Raw genomic sequence first — 24,209 nt, forward strand, 5'->3', positions numbered from 1 at the left:
GCACAGATAAACTCTCTTTCTGCTTCATCTGTACCATCCACCCTGAATTTGCTAGAGGTGACTGGGGAAGGTCTGCTTGGCCCCCTTGCTCTCTGCTGCTGCCTGACTGCCCTGTCTGCTGTAGAAACAACTCTATGGCAGCAGTGGCAGGCGAAGGGGGAGAGCAGCTGGAGAGATGGCCACGGGGCCACGTGTCCTGGCACTGGGTTGGTGCTAGGAGACAGGGTAGGAACAGCAGCGACTCTGCGCTGTAACTTTGCTGCCTTCTATTTAAAGACTGCCCTGAGTCAGGAGAAGTGAGTGCTACTGGGGATGACAGTTGCTTCAGGCAGCCCTGGGGAGGACAGGGCTGGGGGTAAACATCACCGGCGAGGGCCTGAGCAGGGAAGGGAATGGAGGGCTCCCGTGGCGCTGATTGTGACAGGGCATCCGAGACTTCGTCCTTCATAGGAGATGAAGAAGAAGAAGAGGAGGAAGAGGAGGAGGACGAGGAGGAGGAGGAGGCCGTGGACCCAGAGGAAGCAGAGGAGCTGACTAATAGGTATGTCCCCCCCAAGGGATTTATAGCCCCAGAGGGAGCTGGCAACTCTACCCCAAAGCATCATCCCCCAGGAGATGCCAGAATTGGAGTCCCATGCTGGTTTATTGACTTTTCCGCCTTCCCTTGCCCTATTGCTGTAGATAAAAAAGGGGGGAGTAGAGGGCTGTAATATTTTTTTCAGATGAGTATGGCTGTAATTAAATTTTGTGTGGTAAGCGCCTACCCCGAGTTCCCTGAAAGCTTTTCTATTTAAAGATCCTCTGATGTGCCAGCTCAAGTGGCATCTCCTTCCACTCCTCCCTCTCTGGCTGACTCTTTGTCACATATGGATCTTAAATGCTTTGCAGATTTGCTTGTCAGGGAGAAAATGCTCAAAGATTATAATGGTGCATTAAAATTGGCTCCTTTTTATGGCCCTTTATTCCTTCCCACTTGTCCCTCCCTCTTCAGTTGCTTCTTTCCTTGAAAAGAAAGAAGAAGAATGTTCAAAAATTTGTTGAACATGTCTCCTATTGCTGGTCATGATTTGTAAGGTTGATTTTTGTGGTGAAATGGGAAGTATTCTATCCCTTTGATCTTTAATTTTTTTCTCTTAGTATTTCTGTTTTCTTAAGTTTTCCACAGAAACAGTTTATTGTCCTGTGATTGCTCTCCTACCGTTAGGAATGTAATGAGCAAGGCTGTGGCCCAGTGCCCTGCCCAATGGTCCTGCGCAGGATGCAGAGGCGTCTGCAACTTGGTCCAGTCAGTCAGACTCTGGCTGTGCCAGCACCATTGGTTTCATACAGAGACCACAAGGCCTGAGAGTCCCCCAGCCCATATCAAGTCTCAAGATTTCTTCCTTGTCTTGAGTAGACCCCATCAGTTTTAAGTGGATATTGTAGAAGAACCTAAGATGTTAATATTGGTAGCTTGAGTTTTTTCCAGAAACCCATTTTTTAAGAAACATGTCATATAGTTTCTAATACCTCTGTGCTGTGACACCATCTGCATTTACCATCACTCTGTGTGAATCACAGTTGAAAGTGCTTTCTTACATTGCTGATGGTCACTGGAGAAAAAAAGATGGCAGTGGGGAGCACTCTGCAGCTTAACCTACCCAAAGTGCTGCAAGAACGAAAGCCAAATGGAGAAGTGTATCCTAGAACTCTAGGAAAACCCTTCTGAAAATAAAGAGCTAGTTTCCCACAATGAGGGAACACCTGGTGTGTAATGCTGCTTTATTCTCAAGGGATATGTTGGCTTTTCAGTCCTATACTAGCAGAGAGAGGGATTACATGCCAATAAAACACTGTTTGCACATGGCTGTATCCCTGCAAGAAAACCAGCTAAAGTCCGTGGAGTGGAGCTGCTCACTGCACACAGCTAAACCGTGATTTAGATAAATAATTTTTAACAGAATCCGGAATTAAATAGCTAATAATAAAACTGACATTGCAAAACACAAGTAGGAATAACTAAAAAGGGAGTGAAATCTATGTAGCCTCACAGTTATTTACTACTTGTGCTGAGAGGATGATTTTACCATGGGCGCCTTTTAGCAGCTCCTCACAGATGGGTCTTGCTTCTGGCTCGCAACCTCTGCAATGCAAATTTGGGCATTGCATCTCAGCACTTACTTTAATCACAGCAAACATTCCCGTTAGCTCCCAGTTATATTAAACACAGCAGAGTTTTTCTCTGTCCTTAACTGTCTTACTAATAAACAGGTCATAGTCTACCAGAAAGGTTTTTAACAGCTAAGCTAAGTGGTAACTGAACATATATAAATTGGTTTATTTAATTAGGTTAAAGGAGATGTAAAATTTTGGGTTCAGCACAAATGTGGTGACTGCAACAAGCACTTAGCAGTAGCTTGGAAAAGTTAAATAAAACTGACTTTTTAATTGCTTAGATGTTGTCACAAATGTCAGCAGGATTGTTGAGCTTCAGGCCTCCTCCTTTGGTCAGTGCCTGGGCAGACCTCCTGGCAAGATAAGACAGGTTGAGCCCCTGGGGCATACTTACTCAAGCCATGAGCTAATTATTTGTTGATAAACAGGTTTTCAAACCCCCCTTACAGAACAGATTGTTTTGAGTGCATGGGCTTTGAAAACATAGCTTAGAGGAGATGTAACTAATATGCAAACTTGGCTGAAGGCAGCTTGCCTTGGACCCTGCTGCCATCAATTTATTTTTAACAACCCCAAGTTCTCTGTTGCTTCTGCTTTCCTCCTTTGAATGTAGTTGAACAGTGCAAGTCAGCTTTCCTGCTGACTCCTTTTTCTGCCTTTCAAGCATGTTAAATAGCTTCATACCTAATTTATATGAGAATCATGGAATAAGGTCAGGAAGCACCTCTGTGAAACAAGTAGAAGAGCCCTGGTGGTCCTCTGTGACACCAGGCCCTGAGCTCTGACCAAACCACTCTGCTTCCACACTGTGCAGCAGCTGCAGCAAATAAAATCCCAAAAGCTGGAGCAGAAAGGATTATTTGTCTCAAAATTACAAGGCACACATGTGAAAGACAGAAGAGTTTGGGTTTCATGTCTTTATTACCCTTATTAATGTAATGTTTAAATAATTTGGTTTCCTAGCACACTTTTTTATATAAGTAATGAGACTATCATGCAGCATCAGAACCTATTAAAAAGGTGGGGTAGGGGTTTCATAACCTTGTCAGCATGAAAATGCCACTGATCTGTATAGCACCCATACAATAGTTTCTTGCCTTTGGTCATTTTACTGTCTAGGATAGATGATCATGGTAGATGACTTCTGTTTCTAGCTCCATGTATCCAATCAATCACCTAAACAGGGAAAATATTTTAAATACTGTGTTAAGGCAAGCATGAGTAGGAAGTTAACAGGTTTTAATTTTTGTATTGGCAATGGTGAAAATTAAGTCTTAACTAAAGTAAAATTGTTTACTGCTCAACTGGTTGACATACCCACTGCAATATTTGTGTGTCTAACAAACATGTGATGGGTGAGCTGTTCTGACACAGTTCTGTCTTTCAGACCATTCTCAGCTGATTTCCTTCTACAGTGGGAAGGTCTCTGGATGTGTCTGTGTGTGGGGTTTACATAAAAATGGCTCTGCAGCCAATTTAAGCGTTTCCAGACAGCTTGTTTGCCTGGAATAGGTAAATAGCATTTTATCTGCTTGTTTAGTGTTTACCTATAACCAGTAGAAGGGGAGAAACATGGGGAGGAAGTCCTTAAATTCTGGAAGGGGTTGAGTTTGTTTGTTTTATTAATGAAGCAAGCAGTCCTTACACAAGATCAGAGGTGTGTAAGCATTAGAGACAAGTGTCATTTATAATGATGGATGAAAATGAATATAAAGGGAAGGACAGTGGAGAAGGCGTCTTCCTGCCATGTGGGGGATGTTGCAGCATCTAGGAGAGCAAAAGACTGGAATGATAGCAAATGGATGGTGAGAAGGAAGGGGTGGGGAGTACTGTGGATTTGTCTTCCGAAAATAACAATTACCATACCCTACCCAAAGCAGAGAAAGGCATGGGGAAAGCATGTGTGATTTTTAGATGCCTTTAGATGAGGCAGTGCCTGACATGGACCAGCATGGAAGAGGCTGGCAGAGCTGTTCTTTTGCCACCTGCAGCAGGGAACGTGGGAGAAGTAGGAAGTAGAGTTGTGTGGGCCATTTCAGGCACATCACAGCAAAGGCTCAAGCAAAAGATAACTGAGCAGCTAAATGGGCCAGAATGCTGAGGTGGGGGCATTGAAGAGGGGAGGGGTGCAGCCAGCCCCCACTTGCTCCCACAGCTGGGCATTCCATGTTTTGTTTCTCTTTAGCTTTTTGATTAAAACTGAGTCCTTAATAAAGGCCTGTGTTGCGTAGGGCTCTCAGACTCAAGAAGTTCCCCACTGGGTCTCAACAGAGTGATTATGTAACTGTGTAAAGGAAGTGTCCCACCCAGACTGAAGTGTTTGGTACCTGTGTTCCCTCTACAACATGGTGGAGAATCCAGAATGCAGGAGCATGGCAGACCCCTGGGCATGGAGGTGCTGTGGATGTCTCAAGCAGCATCTGATCCTGCAAATGGCAATGCCACTAGGACATGACCTAGTGTCTGGAAAACAAACTAGGACTATACCAGGCTATGCTCCTTCATAAGAGATGGAACAAAACGCGTGAAACAAGCCCAGGTCCTGGCTCCCAGCTACTCATCATAAACCCCAGCTTTGTAGCTGGGCAAGCAGCTGTCTTACTGTTTTCATATAGTAGTTCCTTTGTATTTCAACACATGCATGAGCCACTTCATTGCCAGACAAAGCATCATTAATTGAAAGAAGTCAAAGGTGGAAGGCTGTGTTTGAAATTATGTCTTCCTGTAGCTCCTAGTTCACTTAGTCTAAAGAAGATGGATGTAGCCCTGGGAAATGCAGAACAATAGGCAGACACTTGCTGAGCATACTGATTGCTGTAGGGGGAAAGGGGCACCATGGTAAAGGCAGAAACTACAGATATGTACAGAATAAAAACACAACCACGGAGAAGTGCTTCCTTCAATTGGGAAGACAAGCTGGCAATACCAATTTCCACCACTCCTGCACTGTGCCTGAAGTAGGAGCTTTCAGAAAATGAGATCTTGTCTGTGCAGATTACAGACATAGGTTGACACCTTGGTCATTTAATCTATATTGTTTTCAGCTTGTGAGAAATTCTGCAGCAAACAGCTACAATTTTTATTATATCAGCAGTGGCAAGGTCTAATACGAAGAGGATAAAAGAGGCTAGGTAGAATTTTAGAAAGCTAATAGGCTGGCTACATGTATATCTCATAGTAGTGGCGTGCACAGGTGGGTAGACCCCACTCACTGTGTGAACACAACAGTAGCTGGGGTGGTTAAAACTCTTCCCTCATATGATTCATAGAGGAACATTTGTGCAGCCTGCAAGGCTGGACTAGAAACCTGAAATCCTAGTGGACACAGCACAGAAGTCATGAGAAGCAGGGAGCTGTGAGAAGCAGGAGGAGGCAGGAAGAAAAATCTGGGTTTGAGCTATTATGGCAACACAACTGGTTGTCAGTGTCTCCAAGACTAAGAAAAGGTTTAAGTCAATGTCCTAGAAGTGAAATAACATGCTGATAATATAAATGCCAACAAGAATGGGCATGAAATGTCTACATGGAAAAAAGTCAGCACTGGTTTTTGCCCTGGATGTCAGTGGCTTTATATCTACATTTACGAGCTGAAACATTGCAAATATTGCAAACATCTTTTTTCCAGTGGCAAACGCTTCCTCTGACTAGAGAGAGGTCTTTCAGCTACTACTGTGCAGTTTGTAAACAGTTCATAAAAGGGCAGCATTTGAAGTGCTTTGGAAGTAAATGTTTGAGTTCCACGTCTCTCATTCTGGTCTTAAAAGTGTAAAGCACTATCTCCTCACACTGTAGAGAAATATGAGCTGTAACTAGTTTGTGACCATGAAAATGAGATAATGAGGTATATAATTTAAGCTTTTTGCATAGGCAGGCCAGGGCAATCTATACTTATTCATTAATATCAGCTTGAGTGGAGTGCTGCTCTGTTCTGTATGAAGGTCTATTTAATTGCACCAAGTAGTGCAGAAAATAGGTTTAAAATATAAGAATGATTTAGAAGTTGAAAAATGTTAAAAAAAAAAATCTGTTATTGTAGACTCAAACAACTGAAAACTTCCTTAGTAGTATTGCTATTGATTTTTTGGGGGGGGGTTTTTTGTTTTTTTTAATTTAATCATATTTTGCTATGTCCAAGTCAGTGTTAAGCCATGGAACTGGCAAAGGAAAAACTAAGAGAAAAATTGGTATGAATGTGTTCTGCTATACCTCTTTCTCCAGCCTGTAAGTTTTCACCTATGGAGCTAGTCTGTCTACAGAGTACTATACCAAGGCAGATAATCAGCTGTACATGCTGGGGCTTAAATCTGAGGGCTGGGTTTGAGGGGCAGGAGGCGATTGGCTAACATGCAATTATTCAGTACTGCACTCTCAGACATGATTTGAATTGTGGACCTTCCAGTTGTCCTGTCAGCCACCATCTCCAGGCCAGCCCTGTCACCACAACTGCATTTAAGCTCCATCACTGGAGTCTGATATTGCGAGGTTCCACCATGGGCTGGTCAGGCTACTGTCCCACGGGGTGACTTCAGCCTTCAGTTAGCACTGACATCAGAGATGAACTGTGCCTCAGTCTGCACAGACCTGAGCATGGACCAGCCCAGGACAGCCCTTCTGGTTCTGGGCTCTGGAAAGTAAATTCATGGAAAGGTAAGGGTAACACCACCAGTGGCAGGATTACATTTCTGTTCCCATTAGGTTCTGAGCATTTTCACTGAGTGCCCTTTACAAAAAACTTACAGTTCTGAAAGTTTGCTTAACTAAGTACTTAATGACTTTCCACAGGATTTGTTTTCCTCCTTCAAAGACCTCTGCCTTCTGACAGGGGCTCAGTACCCTCTGGCATGGTGCCACCTTCTCCTCAGGGGTGTCCGCCCGCCTCTGCAAACTGCAGGTATCTCTGGCACCCGTGTGGTGCAGGGCCACAGCCCCTGGCAGTTGGTCAGACGGATTCTGCTTTTCTGATCCCTGATCAGTAGCTGGCTTTCTTCACTTTAGCTGAAACGCTTTTCTCTTTTTCAGTGGAAAAGTGACCCTTCCCTCTGTTCAGTGGAAGCAGGATGTTGTGTGGCCATAAATGTGCATTCGTCCATGGGAGCAACAGAGTGATTATGTAACTGTGTAAAGGAAGTGTCCCACCCAAAATTCACTGTTTCTGCTCTACTGAAGGCTACATCTTATCCAGCAGATACTCTCCCTTTCTTTCCATCAGCTACAAATGTGATTTCCATAAATGAACTACTGTCTACTCAAGAAATATTAGGGTCGAGCTTTGATTAACTTTTCTGTGCCCTTTTTTTTTTAAGTAAATATTGCAAGCCTAAAGATACTAAACCCTCCACATATTGTGTCTTTTAATTGCTTATGCTAATGTTTACACTCTTAATTTTAAGAACTTGAAGAATTTGAAGTTTTCTTTCCTAAAGCTTCTCATAAAAGCCTTTCTCCAGCCTTTTTACTATTTTAGCTGAAAGATTTGATTACAGCATATGACAGTGTATTGGTTACACATGATAAGGTTTAAAACTACCTTTATAAAACATTGCAGTTTCATTTGGGGAGGTGTCAGTATATTTTAATTGTTGAATGTATTCTAAATTACTTTGTTAAGTATCAAGAATGCTCAAAGGATAAAATACAAACCAGTGGATAGACTACGGCTTTGAGCATTGTATAATCATTCACACTTGTGCAAAGCAAGTGTGGGTGCTATTAAAACACTGACAGTATCTTTGAAGTGTTTAATGAAAGGTTTAATTTATACTGTGAAATAAACACATGCTGGAGAATAGCCTCAGAATCAGCTCAACCTCTCACTGGCAAAACAAGGTCAGATCAAAGACTGTTCTTCCTGCATTGTCAAGATCTTTTAAACACCTCCCCTTCATTGAATTAACCTTGCAACATGCAGTTTTACATCTAAATTCATCTAAAATATAGTTGTGAGGTGAAATATTACTTTTCTTATGCTTGTACTTCAAAATCTATGCTTATGCAGTATTTTTACAACTTTGAAAGCCATTTTAATTTTAATGAATAAATTCAGCTTTTTCCTCCAATAATTTAATTTGTTGTACGTTTTTAGAGCTTTCTTTTGTTTTTTTGTTTGTAGTTTAAAAGATCTTATCCAAAGTGAAGATGTGAAGCCCAAGCTGCAGTACATCATGACTAACCCTTCCTTTTCTATGGTAACATGCCAAAGTGAAGACAGTGGAATAACCTGGGAAACCAGCTCGAGCAGATGTTCTACTCCCTGGACCTCAGAAACAAGTACAACTTCTGATCTTTACAGTATGGAAAGTTCACCAGTAGGTTCTCCTCCAGGAAAAGTTATCTTTATTATGGATGAAGGCAAGATCGTTCGGAAAAGGACACGCAAATCTTCAAATAAGGTGCCAATGGCTACAAGACCAAAGGGAGGCCAGTGCAATAAAAAACGCGACTCTTCTGGAATGCAAAGGCAAGAACCAAGAACTGTTCTAGGAGATGTGCAAGCCTCCACGTTGAATGTAGAGCAGGTGGAAACAGAAGACACAGATGAGGAAATGTTGGACAACAAAGAGGATCAAGAGAATATCACAGAAGAGCCCGTAAAACGTGCTCCAATAAGATCAATATTTAGGGAGAGCAGACTGAGAAAAGTTGGTCCAATTCTTGGAGGACCAGTACAAGCTAGAATCCAACTGTTCAACTCAATTTTTGGAGGTACTGGGCCAGCCCCTGAAACATTGGAGAAAAACAGAATCCGGAGAAGTAGCTCAGCTTCAGGAGATTCTGAAAAGTTCCTTGAAACATCAGTAAAAGAAAGATTGCAGAAGTTTGGTTCACTCTCCACATATCCAAAACATTTCCAGGGAGCAAGAAGTAAAATTCTTGAAACACCTTCAGAGAGAAGGAGGAAACAAAGAGAGCAACTCACAGAACAAGCAAATCAAAGCTTTTCTTCACCAACATCACCTCTTGAAAAACAACTTACTAAGAAGAATGATGTTTCATCTGAAAATATTGAACCTTATAAAATGAAAGAATCAACTCTTCAACATGAAGAAAGAAAAGAGAGGAAACCTCTTTTAGAGACTCCAAATCAGGTTTCAGAACATTTATTGAAGAATGAAGAAGAAGCCAGGGAGCAGCAAAGTCATTCAGCCACAGCCAGAACATCAATAACAGAGTCAACAACCTCCACACCATTCAAGTCTGACAAAAAAGAAGTGCTGCTTCCCTCAGCTGAAAATGCAAAAAAGAAGCCAGACCAATCCCTGCCGCCAGCATCAGATCATCTAGATGAAGTGAAGAATCAGGAAGTTCAGCCTAATTCTGCACCACAGTCTGTTTCAGCAGATTTTGTTAGTGAATTAGATAGACCAAGTTCCCAGCATATTTTGCCTATAGAATCTATGTCAGAACATCCTGAGAGGGAAATAGAAAAGTCTTACTTACCTGATGTTCCATCAGCTAAATCCAAATATCCCACTTCAACTGAAACAAGACAGGAAGATGTTATTCCTCAGTCATCAGAAGCTGCACAGTCTGAGTCTGAACATGTGCTTTTACCTCATTCTGGAAATGAAACAGAAAAGCAAGAAACTGAGTGTCCATCATCTACTGCACTGTCAGAGTCAGCAACTTCAGGTGTAATGTATTCAGCTGAAAGAGAAGAGGGTAAAAAGACCCCATCTTCAGGAACTCAAAATGTTCATTTGGAGAACCAAACAAAGTCTGAACAAGACTTTTCACTTCAGAAAACAAAGAAGCAAGAAATTAAATTAAAACCACCAATTCCTGAAAATATAGATTCTAAATATTTTGGCATTTCATATCCTGTTCATACAGAAACAGAAGAAACACAGAAAACTTCAGCTACAAATAAAGCAGTAGATTTTGATCACTCTGATTTTTCCACTGAAGGAAACAAACAAGCTGAAGGTGGGCAAATGGAGATGGAGCATCCAGACCTCTCATATTCCACCGAAGAAACTGGAGAATCAGAGACAACACAGATGGAGACAGAGCATCTGGATTTCTCTTCTCCCAAGGAAGAAACAGAGGAATTGAAGGGTGAACAGAAGGAGATGGAGCATCCAGATTTCTCTTTTTCCAGGGAAGAAATAGAGGAACCAGGAAGTGCACAGCTAGAGACAGAACTTCCAGATTTCTCATATTCTAAGGAAGAAACAGAGGGATCAGAGAGTGCAATACCAGATACAGACTACCCAGAACTGCTTTTTTCCACAAAAGAAAGAGAAAAATCAGGGAGATCCCAACTGGAGACAGAACAACCAGAATTTTCTTCCAAGGAAGAAACAATAGAACCAGAGAGTGCACAGCTGGAGATGGAGCATCCAGACTTTTCTTTTTCCAGGGAAGAAATGGAAGAATCAGACAACACACAGCTGGAGGCAGAGGTCTCCAGCTATGATAGATCTGGGGATCTATCATATTCCAGAGAAAAAATGGTGGAATCAGAGTGTGCACAGCTGGAGATGGGTCATCCAGACTCTTCTTTCACCCAGGAAGTAGTCAATGAAATGCAAAGTGCACAGCTGGGAAATGAACATCAAGTTTTTCTTTCCAGGGAAGAAACAGAAAACCATGCATTTAGTCCTTTTGAACAGGAACAGTCTTATTCCCCTGGAAAAGAAAATCAAGAAGAAAAAGAAGAGCTTGCACAGGTACATTCAGATTTACCATGTTTGATGGAAGAAGCAGAGAAAGAAAACACTGCAGAACTCCAGTTGGTACATCCAGATAGATTTGATTCCACTGGAAGGAATCAAAAACAAACTGGGTATCTGGAAACAGCATTTTCAGATTTATCACATCCCATTAATAAAACAAAGGAGAAAGAACTGTCACAAACTGACAAAGGAAAACAGCCACAGCCTGTACAGCAGGAGTCACAGTCTGAAGGTAAACTGGATTCCTCTGCCATGGCAATGCAAGGAGAAACTACTCAACTACAGTCAGAGCTTCCAGTTTGGCCACATTCTACCCAAAAAGAACAGGAAAATAAAACTTCACAGCTGAAGGTGAAACAGCCAGAGACAACATATTCTGCTGGCAAAACAGAACATCAAAAATTGCAACCAAAGCTGGAACAAACTGATCCACTGTATTCCCAGGGAGAGACGGTACAAGAAGCTGTACAGAGAAACTTAAAAGGTCCAGAGCCATCATGTTCCATTAGTGAAACAGAGCAGCATGAAAATGTACAAGTAGTTTCAGAAAAGAGGGATTTCTCATTTACCACTGAAGAAGCGACACAAGAAGGAGTCGAGGCCGGAACTTTGTGGTCACAACTGACTGACAGAGCAAAGCCCTGGGAAACAGCACAAATGGAGCAGGAGCAGTCTTTTCCTTCCTGTTCCATTGCTGGTACTCAGCAACAGGAAACACCATCACTCAATGTGCCCCAGCCAGATGTTTCACAGTCCTTTGGCAGGATGGAACAAGATACAGTACAAAGAGAGGTGAGACAGCAGGAAACAGATCAACAAGAAGCTGTGGCAATGGAAACAGAGTATTCAGGTATTTCAGAAAGCCTGGGTAAAGACCCACAGGTCACAGACCAAAATAATTTGGCACAGCAAGAAATAGCTCAACCAGGGTTAGTGCATCCATCTTTGCCATATTCATTCAGTAAACAAATGCAAGAAGAAATGCAAACAGAACTAGCATATCCAGAAAAAACATTTTATGTAAGTACAGAAACAGAGAAGGAAATTGTGCAGCACAAATCAGAGCAACAAGAAATAGTACATCAAGAGCTGGAGCAAACACTTTTGCCTCCTTCCAGTGAAAAAGAAGCTCCACTGGAAATGGAAATAATTTCAGAATATCCAGATTTGCCATATTCCTCTCATGAGCAAGAAAAATTATTGAAAAAACCAACCATACCATTCCATTTGAAGCAACAAGAAACTGAGCCAGTAATGGTGGAACATCCAGATGTTTCATGGGACAGTGGTGAATCAAAGCAAGTTGATATTGTGGAGCAGGAGTCAGGACATCCAGAGCTCTCATACACCATGGGAGAAACTCAGCAAAAATCAGAACATTTTGATTCACAAGGAAGCCTGAGTGAAGCAGCACAAGATGAAAATATGGAAATAGAATCTCAATACCCAAATCAGTCATGCTCACAACTGGATTCAAAATATTCAGATTCATCCTTTTTCTTTGGTAAAGGCAAAGAACAATCAACTCAAAAGTTTAAGTCTAAACACCAAGAATTGCCTAAAGTAGGTAAAAAAAGAACTTCTCCAGCAACTGCACAAATAGAGTCAAAACATACAGAAATTGCACCATGGGAGATGAAGCATCCTGATTTGTCACATTGCACCGGTGAGACAAGCCAGGAAGAAGTAGCACCATTGGATCAAAAACACAGAAAACTTTCTTTTGGCAGATTAAAGCAGCAGAAAGCCACAGAGCAGGAGTTAGAGCAAGAAAAGTTAACACATTCTCCCAATAAAAGGGACACTTCAGAATGTGCCCAGGAGATCTTGGAAGAACCAAATTTATCATTTTCCATTGAGAGGCCAGATGATGAAAGGATACCACCAGAGGTGGAGCATACTGATGCAATATCTCCTCTGGACCTCACAGAGGTACAACAAAAAGTACAAGAAACAGAGCAAACTTATCCCTTTGGACAAATGGAACAGAAAACAGCTCAGCCAGAAGTGGAAATTTCACATTTGTCGCGTTCTGTGGGTACAGCAGAGGAAACAGAAATGGCAGAACCAGGGCAGGGACATTCTAATTTGCCTTACTCTGTTTTCAAAGTAGGAGGGCTGCAAACATCGCAACTGAAACCTGATCACCCTGGGCTAGGACATTCCCTCAACAAAGTGCAGGAAACAATCCAGCTGGGATTGGAGAAGCCAGGTGCATTGTATGGTCATGACAAAAAGGAGCAAATCCCACCTGCACAGCTGGAGCCAGGCCATGCAAGCTTGGCACCCCTGACGAAGGAAGTGGGGCAACGAGGGACAGAGCACACAGCTGTGGAATGCTCTAAAGAGGAACAGTCTGTCTGCAGAGCAGAGCATTCACAAGCTGCAAAGGAGAAACACAGAGTTCCAGATGCACCATCCCCAAGCAGAAAAATGGAGCAAGGAGAAATGTTAAAAGCAGAGCCAAAGCATCCTGATTCACTGCATTCCATTGATAAAGGAAAGCCACAAAGAACTACACAACCAGTGTTAGAAAAACCAGATCTGTCATCTGGCACAACAGAGCAAGAACAAACTGCTGGAGAGGTGAAGCAAGGCTTCTTGCATTCTTTCAAAAAAGAGGCACAAGGCAAGAAAGCATGGATAGAATTGGGACATTTAGAATTATGTCATTCTCTCAGTGAGGCAGAACAAGAAACTTTAAACGCAAAATCACACCATTCAGATTTATCTGCTGGCACATTAGAACACCATGAAATCATACAGCCAGAGGCAGAAACAATGGATTTATCATGTTCAATTGGTGAAACACAGCAAATTCAAATTGCTGATGAGGATTTTGAGTGCCTGGATTTATTTCATTCCACTGGCACAGTACAGCAAGAAAAGATTCAACCAGAGCAAGAAAAGACAAATGAGTTTTCATCATCTCTCAAAAAAGCAGAGGAATGGAAAGATGCAGGAATGCAAGCAGAACACCCTGAGCTACAGTGCTCTATGGAGAATACAGAAGGAATGCAAAATTCCCAAGCAAACTCAGAATATGCAGATTTGTCATTCTCTGTTGGCACAGCAGAACCTCATAAAACAACTCAGCCAGAGCTGAAAGAACAGAGTTTGTTGCATTCATCTGTCAAAACAGAGCCATCATGGGCTGCTCTACCTGAGTCTGAACATGCAAGTGTCATGGATGCCACGGGCAAAGTACTGCACACGGATTTGTCCTCTTCTGTTAGTGAAGAAAAACAAAGTGCACAGCTGGACGTCAAACAGGAGAGAAGAAGCTATACATTACACCCAGAGGAAATAGTGCAACTAAAATTGGAGCAACCAGTGTTTTCAAGTCCTCATGGCACGGAAGAGCAACCAAATACATCTACAGTGGAAGGGGAGTTCCCAGACTTCTTGTATTCCTCTGGCAAAACAGAAAAACAGGATGCCGCACAAGCAGGGTTCACTCCTTCTGATATTTCGTATTCCACAGGAAAATCAGAACAGTTGCAACCAGAAAAACTGAATTCAAAACATCCAGATTTGTCATACTCTCTTGGCAAAGCAGAGACTAATGTAATAAAGCCACTAGATTTATCATATTCCTGTAGCAAGGCAGATCAACCACAGCCTGCCCAGCTGGAGCATCCAGAGAAACCATATTTCACTGGCGAAACAAAGTGGAGGGATGAGGTCCAACCAGAACAGCCACATGTTAGTTTGCAGTCCCCTGATGTTGAAACAGAGCAGCCAGAAACACCTTCTGTAGCACATACCTTTGTCAGGACCAAGGTGCAGGGAACTAGGCAACCAGATTTCAAACAATCAGATTTATTAAGACCTACTTACAAAGCAGAAAAGCGTGAAATGGCCCCACTGAGAGCAGGATATTCACAGAAGCAAGACACTGGTGCTCCTTCATCTCGAAGTGCTCAGCTGGAAACTGAACAACAAAATTTATCATTTTCCACTGAGGAAGCACACAGCCACAAAATTCAACCATATTCATCTCTTACTGAACAAACAATGCCTGTACCTTTGGGTGCTTCACACGCTGTCTCTGAAACAAGCCCTGAAGGAAGTCCAAAGTCTTCACCTGTAACTGGAGGCTCACCCCCCAAACATTTAGAAATATCTTATTCCAGCTGTAAAACAGAACACTTAGAAACTGCTCTGCCTGAGCCAGGGTCCTCTTTTGCAAGAAAAGAAGTAGAGAATACAGAAAGTCTTCTACACTTGCCTGTAGCTGCAAAGTCAGAGGCTGAAGCTGAGAGAGAACAGACTCCACATTACTTTCATACAGCTATACAATTAGAATCTGAACAACTAAATTTATCATATTCTACAGATAAAACAGAAAGTCTAGAAAGTCAGGATTACCTGACTGTACCTTCAAAACTGCAGTCTGAACCTTCAGTTCCATTTTATTCAGCTGATGAAACATGCCAGCAAGAAGTTCCACCTTACTCAAAACCAGTTTCTGAATATATGATTCCCACACAGTCCCTTGCTAAACAAGAAAATAAAAAAATGCAGCCATTTATTACCCAGCCCATACAATCAGAGTGTGAACATGTAATTCCACCACACAATGAACAACAGTTGCAAAAAATTCAACTCAGTTCACCTGAAACAGCAAGCTTAAAGACAGTGCACTTGGAGAGTAGGTCTCAAGTGCAAGACCAAGACAAGCCCGAATCTTCTTTGTTGGATACAATATATTTGTCTCCAGACCAGCTCAGAAGTTCACCCAAATTCACTACTGAGCAATATGAGCAAGAAATGCAACCTGATGTACATACAGGGCCAAGGGCAATGACCACAGAGTCAAAGGTGACTTGTGTAGCAGACCAGCAAGCAGTGTCATCAGAGTCATTTATACCTTTTCATAAATTACCTGGAAAGTCAGAACTTGAAAAGCCAGTATCAGTGGCTCTCACTGATGATGAAGAGAAACAAAATATTCCATCATCTTTATCTGATGTAGCAGACATGCTTGGAAAGCAATCTAACAAATTTTCAGGCATTTATACTGAAGGAGAGCATAAACGTGAAATGCAACAAGGTTTTGAAGACCAAAAGCATACAACCTTGGAGCATCTGGGAGTTGTTCCGTCAGACCTTGTTCAAGAAACTGTGACACACAAAACACAGCATTATTCTGGTGAATTGGGTAGCCTCTCCTCAGCAGAGATTAAGCCCCTTAGCTCAAGTTCTGAAGAAAAGCAGAACCCAGATATTCCATCTTTTGGGCTGGCTAGCTGGCTGGCAGAAGAGGTGAAAGCTTGCTCAATTAGTCCAATAGGGACTGCAGAAGTAGACACGCAAGGAATTCAGCTTACTCCAAATGAAGCTTCCGATTTTGGATCAAAGCAATTCCCAGCTGGAAGTTGCACAGAATTCACAGTTCATGGGACTACAGAGACTAAGGGACATACATTTAGAGTTTCTGAATCAGTGTCAAATAAATTTTCTCACAGGAAGTCCTCAGACACTAGTCCCAAAACACAGAGGTACGATTTACCATCTCTGGTAGGAGATAATCAAGGTCCACATAAACTTCTGGAGCATGAAACTAGTACTTTAAACCCTACAAAAGCTGAAGCAATGCAACATCTGGAGGTAGGCAAAATGTCTGAAGTGTCTGAACATTACCTGAGAGGAGAAGAGGAAGAAATGGTACATGCAAGTGCTGTAGAAGACAGCCAGCATGGTCTGGAGACTACTGAACAAAAAGATCTATTTAATATCATTTCAGAAGGTTATGAAATACTCAATATTCATGCACCTACACATATTTCTTCTGTTGATCAAGAAGAAAGTAAACACATGCCTGATAAATTAGAATACTTGGAAACAAATCCTTCATTTAGAAGAAAATCAGTCGAGGATGGCCAGAGAGCCCTAACTTCTGGAAGAATCACAGAAATTTCAGAAAGCTCTCTATTGGGAAAGACTGCAAGCCATGAACTAACAGAATTGGTCAAAAAGGATGATGAGGAGCAAACTGAAGAAACTCAAGAAGAAAATCTGTTGCCAGAAAACAATAATTGTGCCAAGTTGGATCCTAATAATGGTACTGCTGATATGGATTATTTTGAAAAATATACATTGATTGATGACAAATCCCCAATTAAGCCACAATTTGAAAGACGAATTTCATTGTCTCCTGTGACAGAAGACCCCAATGAATCTAAGGAAGAAGCCAAACCTTTTAAAGAGAGTACTGAGGTAGATACTTTGGAAGAGTTTTCCTTACTTAAGGACCTGGATGAAGTCTTTTACGGTACCATAAAAGGAGAAGGCAAAATGCAATCCTACGCAGATGCTTCAAAACCTTTACCATTGCAGAAATCAATTGATTCTAGCAATAAAAGCATTACAAATGTAGAAGATGAATGCAAGTCACCAGGAACCCCGCTCTTCGATTCAGAAGAAGGAGTGCTAGAACGATCTCTCTTGTTCCCTACCACTGTTGCTGCTGTTAACCCAGAGCTTTTAGAGGAGCCACCTGCTCTATCATTTTTATACAAGGACCTCTATGCAGAAGCAGTAGGAGAAAAGACAAAGGATGAGACTCCCTCCGATGAAGAAAGTGGTAATTCTAATGCTTCTTTCCCTAGCAGAAATTCAGACACAGATGATGGAACTGGAATTTATTTTGAAAAATACATTCTTAAAGATGAAATTCCAAGTAAAGCCATTGGGCCTCAGAAAGATCAGATACCAGAAGATGAGTCCTTTAGGGGAGGAATTTTGGTTTGGAGTTCAGAGAATAACCAGGAGGAGGGATCTGGTGATGTTCAATATGTCAGAACTGAGGTTCTGTCAGAAAGAGTTGTTATGGAGAGAGACAAATTCCAGGTTGACAGCAACATTCAAGCAACAATTTGCAAGCCAACGCATGCCATTCCTTTTGGAAGCAAAACAGTTCTTTCAGGTGCAGGAACTGATACCACTGAACAAAGAGAAGAAGAAAATGTACCAGTAGAAAGAACTGAAGAGTTGCCAGAGCAGCCAAGTCAACAAAGATACAGTCATCAAGTGGAGTATCACGGAGCTGCGTATCAAGAAGCTAGTACTGAGCAGGAAGAACAGCAAGATATAACAGCATTTCCTCAGATGGAAAAGTATGTTCCATATGTCAGGGCTCCCACTGAAGACAGTGTAGATGATCAGTTTACTCAGGAACATCTGTCCTGTGTTCCTACCATTCAGCAAACAGAAAATCCAGACTTGCAAAGAGAGGAACAGCGCGGTGATGTTTATGAAGATTTTGCTGAGTCAATGGACTATGATGTGATTACACAAGAAGAACTTTTGCAAGATGAAATATCATCTCAATTTACACACGAGGAGCTATTATTTGAAGACAGGGATTCCTTTGATCATGCTGCTGATAGTTATGAATTTGTTAATGAGACAGAACAAAGAACTCCTGTTGAGCTTGAAGATTCAGGCTTTGTGGTGATGTATCCTGAAAAATCAGCAACAAACATTCCTCAAGTTGAGAGCCCACAGAGAGAACTGAAAAAAGCACAAGTAGACACTTATTGTTACCACTGCAAATGCCCAATATCTGCTATTGATAAGCTTTTTGGAGAGCATAAAGACCATGAAGTCACAACACTAGATGATGCTGCAACCAAGATGAAGGTAAGTACTAATTTGGGCAAAAAAAGAAGCTACTAAGGCTAATTTCTCCAGTTCTCTTGCATTGTCAAGAGGAGAGGCTTCCAAGAGTAGTCCAGAAGCTAAGATGCAGTATCTATTAAATAAAAACTATTCCTACACACCTGCTGTAGATCTTGAAGGGAGACCATCTTATTAAGGTATTCTCTGGAGTCCTAGACTTGCTAAGCTGGTATTTTTATTTACTCATAAGTTTGAATGGTCTTGTTTATATGTAGTTGTTAGCAGGCTTCCATTTTTCAGTCTTATCTGTATAAGTTTGATATGTAGGGGGAGAAATGGGAAGAATGTTGTTTCTATGAAAATAAAACTTCAGTAACAGCAGTTCACTTCACTTGACAAGGTACAGAAACCTTCATATGTGGAGACTGGTAACATCATAAAGTGTTCCCTGTCCCGCTTACATGCGCTGGTTGCTTGGAGATGTTAGACAAATCACCCTACACAGTTTTGTTGAAGTACCAACTTATTTGCTGTTCCATTCACTTTCATCTGCAAAATGGCCTTAAACAGGAGAGGGAGGTTTCACAAGGGCATCTAGTGACAGGACAAGGGGCAATGTCTTTAAACTGAAGGGGGGGAGGTTTATATTAGAAATTAGGAAAAAATTCTTCATAGTGAGGGTGATGTGGCAGTGGAACAGGTTGTCCAGAGAAGTTGTGGATGACCCAGCCCTGGAAGTATTCAAGGCTGGGCTGGATGGGGCTCTGAGCAACCTGGTCTAATGGAAGATGTCCCTGCCCATGACAAGGAAATAGGAACTAAATGGCCTTTAAGGTCCCTTCCAACCCAAACCATTCTGTGCCAATAGCATTGTGGTGTCAGCACAGGTAAGAGTTTATAAAGTCCTACTTGCCACTATATCCAAGCTGTTCTCCCCTAATAGATAAAATGTCCTCCATTTCAGTAAGCTAGTCCATTGCAATAAATACCAGTGAAAATGCTTTTTCTGTGGAAGCTATTGTTCATTAAATTACAGTTTTGCTTGTGAAAACAACATGTATGTGATACGTCACTTCTCCCATATCAGATCTGCTCATGTACAAGTGAACATATCATACAGATGTTTCTTTCTTGATTAGCAGCTATTTACTCTCACCCCAGTAAATGAAAGGTGAGGTCTCTTTTTTGGCACATGTTCATTTGACGGGAATATAGATTTCATGTCATTTTACTGAAATTCCAGAAGGGCTTGTATTGGTGGTATTTAAATTATATTATCTCATATGTAGAAGAGAGAAATCAAAAGTAGGAGTCAATGTAACAGTTTCAATTATCAGTACTTGCAAACCATCTCAGATGTAGAGTTGTTTTTCATACATGGCCTTTCGGGTTTGACTTAGCAGTGATAACAAGGCACAAGTAAGTCAGCAATAAAGTCACAGATCCCATCCACCCCTCAAATGTACTCGCATTACAGTGAGTCAAGCTGCAAATAAACATCCCATGACATCACTCCCTGGCTGTGGAACACAGATATAGAGCCAGTATTAAATTTGGCTGCAACACAGGCCTGGTTTCACATGATTTCTAACACTCAGGGCTCAGGTTACTTTGAGACTGCATTTGTATGTCTCTTGTTACTTCTGTATAATTACTGAGAAAACATTAATATAGTAAAATGCTTGTTGTATGATTTTTAATTTTTTAATTTTTCTAAATTATTGTTGCATGAAAACTGTGAGAACAGAGCTTCACAGTGAATTAAATGAGCTAGGGATGGCATTTGTCAGATTTTACAGTTCATCCCGACAAACAGAAATTTGTTTCCAAATCTTGATGATTTCCCTAAATATTTTTAAAGGGCACTTTCAATTGTATTCTCCAATGGCACATTTGTAATTAATGTAAAGTCTTGTGCTTTTCATCTAGCCGTAAAATTTTGCCGCAATAAGATAACCTTCCTTTTAAATTTATGCCATCAAATTAAAACTAAGCATTTCTATAAATTATGAATTGTGCCAGAGCGATTGAGCAACTTATTTTCATAAAAGGTCAAGAAGCACTAAGAAAAAGTTCTGAGTTGTCTTTGTCTGTGTGCCTTGGACTGCTTTTGTTTCCACATAACTCAACCAGTGATTTTGATTGACTTCTTTTATATATATATATATATATATATACACACACACACATACATAAACATGTATCTATTTATCTATACATTAATCTATATAGAGACAGATATCTATCTTTTGAATTCTAATTTTAAAAGCCATGACACAGGTTTTAAGGTACCCTCACAACTACCTTTGTTATCTTTCTTTTTATGGGCTTGTTCCTGTGATCTCTCAAGGACACTCATGAGGCTATGAGTACCCTCACTCTCTGGCAAAGCTGCTTTGGAATTTTTAACGTTCAACAGCTTGTATGGACAGAGCGCCTTATCAAACTGAGCTCACTTGTTTTGGTTTGGAAACAATTCTGTGACTGTTCCAGTTGCTATTTCTGTGCTTGTCTTTGCAGCCAGGGTGATACTTGAACTTACTTAAAAATTGTCCAATGGTGGCTCATGGCAAAAGAAAAATATTCACCTAAAATAAATTCTGTGTAAAAAGCTTATAAAATAACCTGCCTAAGTTACTGAAACATTTTAAATTTCAGGATCAGTTAAGTAAATTGCTAACAGCACTGGAAGAAAAGTCAATGAAGATTGAAGAGTTTGTGAGTGATATTGAATTGAGATTTAATTCAGTTGAGGTAAGTCCAGTGTTTTATCACACTATTTTTCTTTTCCTCTGCCGGATTACTTCTAAAGTATGCTTGCCTATTTGTGCAGCATTATTGCTTCCACTAAAATGGGCTGCTGCTCCAGTCCTCAAATTGACTTCTCTGGAAGTTTACTGGAAGGTGTTAACTTCGGAGGAAGAAAAAGATTGCTTTTTTTGCATATTACTGCAGAGGGGAATATGTAACTGACAAACACTGAAGGAAAAAGTTCCCTTAATTTTGTTTATGCCTATAAAAAGCTCACATGGTGTTTTATTTAGAATCCCATGCAAAGCATTTAAATTAGTTGGACAGTATCTTAAATTCTGATTGCCCAAGTTCTTAAGGCTTGAGAACTGTATTAACTCCAGTTGTAACTATGCATTTTTAGCTATTTTTTTGGTCAGACTTCCTATCTCAGTGATGAAATATTAAAGTTTAATTTTAAAGAGTTAAAAAAATAAAAAGCTGTTGTTGTTATTGATTTATTTCTCTAGACATATTTCTCACAGAGGAGTTTGCCTGCAGAAATAAAATTGTCTTATTGTCAATGTGCCAGAATCAATATGGTGGATGGCTCGTCTGTGGGTAATTTAGAATTTCTGTGTATTCATTAAATGTTGTCATTTTATTCTGCAGGAAAACTGTAAAAAAAATGCATATTTATTGGAAAAGCAGAATGAAGACATGCTTAAGAAAGTGGTAGCGCAATATGATGAGAAATCAGAGAACTTCGAGGAAGTGAAGAAGATGAAAATGGAGTACCTGTATGAGCAGATGGTAAATTTCCAGCAAACTGTTGATTCAGCAAAGGAAACTTTGGAGACAACAGTAAAAGAAACAGATCAAGTGGATGGATTTGTTTTCCTAAATGTAAGTGGAATTGGCTTTCATGCTGTAGCTTTTATTATATTAGTTAGGAAAAGACTTATGTATCTAGGGTCTCAATGAATTTTATTTTTTTAAGATGGCTAAATCCTGCTAGCTCAGCTATTCCACTCTGAAACTGCTGGATCATTTGGTTTTGATGTGGGAATTCTCAGAGAGAACTGTGGAGAGGATGCACAGGACAAAAATATGACATGCTAGTAAAATGGTTTTGTTCTTTTTTAAAGTTAAAAAGACAGTTTGATAATATATCTAGAATTAATAACTGAAAAGTAAGAGATGTTAGAGTGTTTAGGTATTTTACCACATGAAAAATTAAATACATATTATGTATAATAATAAACAACAAGAAAGTGATCTTTGAAACAAGAAAATGTAATAGAAAAGTAAAATTGTTTCTGGGCTGTAGGGTTTTTTGTCATATATTGTTGTTGGTTTTGGGGTGTTTTTAATAAGCAGATGGACAGTATTTATGCACTCAATTTACTGAGGCTATGATAAATAATTACTGTTGAAAAACAGTGAGGGGCCGTGTTGGTTGCTGACTGGGGTGAAACCATGACAATGAGATAGACTGAGGGCTGTGCATGTGATGTGTGTGGCTCTAATGCTCCTTCCTGGATGTAAAAAACAACTCCAGTGAATCTGCAGGACTGGACCTACTAACTCATACAGTCATTAGTCTTAAACTTTGCTCAGAGAATGTTGCTGGTCCTGGGTCCTTCAATACTGTTCTTCTGCTGCAAGACTTGTCCTTAAGTGAGTGACAGCACTTCTTCTCTCCACAAGTGTACTACCAGTCTCAAAGAGGCTGGAGTTTCTGGGATAATAATCTTCCCCCATTATGGAATTAGCATGTGGCCTGGAAGTTGCAGATAAACTATCTTGGAATGCCAGAAATAGAAAGGTCAAATTACTGTCTAAAGACTGATCACTCACACAAAATAAGCCAGCTTTCGAAATACAAGTGTCCAGCCCACATGGGCCCCAGCAGCCACATTATGAAATTATGCCAATATTTGGCTTTCTTCTCTTCTCTGTGCCACACAATGTTGTAGTATCCTGTAACCAAGTGAATGTTGTGGTAGATTTGCTATTTTGGGATTAGATTATTTTCCTGATTTTGTGAGGATCAGTGTTTTGGCAAATATAATTTTGTAATCTGTAATTCTTTTCTGGGAGTGTGAAAATTACTGGATTTCCCTGCTCCCTTCTGTTAGTGATAAAGGATAGGAACTTTTTTGTTCACAGGCCAGGAAACACTATCTGAAGATTCCTGAGGCATGGGACAACTTTCATTACATAAGTAAAAGTACCACATGGCTTCTAGTAATAAGAAGTTATGAAGTACATTTTAGACAGAATTTGGATTTAACTATTCTTAATGTGCATTCTTAAGTCATTCTTAAGTGATTTCTTTCTCTAGAAGTCCTGGTTTTAGAAAGTACTTGATTATGCTCCATCTTTAAATCTAGATCTTGAATACTGACCCCTCAAGCACTTAAAATGAGATTTATACTCTAATACCCTTCTGAGCCAGAGCTTTGAAATGAAATATTTCTAAGGAAGTAAATTTTCTTCTGTTGTGAATGAGCAGCATTCCACACAACCTCAAGTCAACAAAGCTGGGTGGTTTTTGTCTGTGGAGAGTAGAAAGACTGTTAGATGACCACGACTGGCTTTTCAACACTTCGAGGGTTTTGGAAACTGTTAACACATTTCTTTTCCCTTCTCTAGTCATCTAAAGAATTGAATAAAAGGTACATGAAGTATGGGTTAAGTGCGCTGTAGTGAGTACTAGGCCTAGCATGCTGGATGCTTCATTTAGTATTTGTGAGCTTTTGAAAACACACCGCTAGCAATCAGAGCTACCTTTATAAACCTTGCAAATAATGAAATTTAGAAAAGCAGCTTTATACTTGTTGCTGTAACTGACTGGTTTTGAAGTGTTTTGCACACATTCTGTAATACATTAATTAAACAAATAGCATGTAAAAACATCAGCTCAATTTTAAATCTCTACACAGACATTTTTAAACAGATGCTCCTTGTAGTTTTTGCTATACATACATATACAACAACCATTGTGACCATGCTTCCATC

At 40.6% G+C, this 24,209-nt stretch overlaps 1 protein-coding gene across 1 annotated transcript in view; it reads left to right on the forward strand.

Moving 5' to 3' along the window:
* Positions 1-298: 298 nt before the first annotated feature.
* The window catches only part of CMYA5 (cardiomyopathy associated 5), a 45,400-nt gene continuing 21,489 nt past the window's right edge, over positions 299-24,209 (forward strand). Inside the window, exons 1-5 of the mRNA XM_059491820.1 lie at positions 299-541; positions 8,264-18,476; positions 21,114-21,209; positions 21,858-22,091; positions 23,844-23,866. Coding sequence (XP_059347803.1) covers positions 393-541; positions 8,264-18,476; positions 21,114-21,209; positions 21,858-22,091; positions 23,844-23,866 — 10,715 coding nt within the window. The 5' untranslated portion in view covers positions 299-392. The remainder of the gene's footprint in view (positions 542-8,263; positions 18,477-21,113; positions 21,210-21,857; positions 22,092-23,843; positions 23,867-24,209) is intronic.

This window comes from Ammospiza nelsoni, chromosome Z (genome assembly GCF_027579445.1).
Source record: "Ammospiza nelsoni isolate bAmmNel1 chromosome Z, bAmmNel1.pri, whole genome shotgun sequence".
NCBI classification, from domain to species: Eukaryota; Metazoa; Chordata; class Aves; order Passeriformes; family Passerellidae; genus Ammospiza; species Ammospiza nelsoni.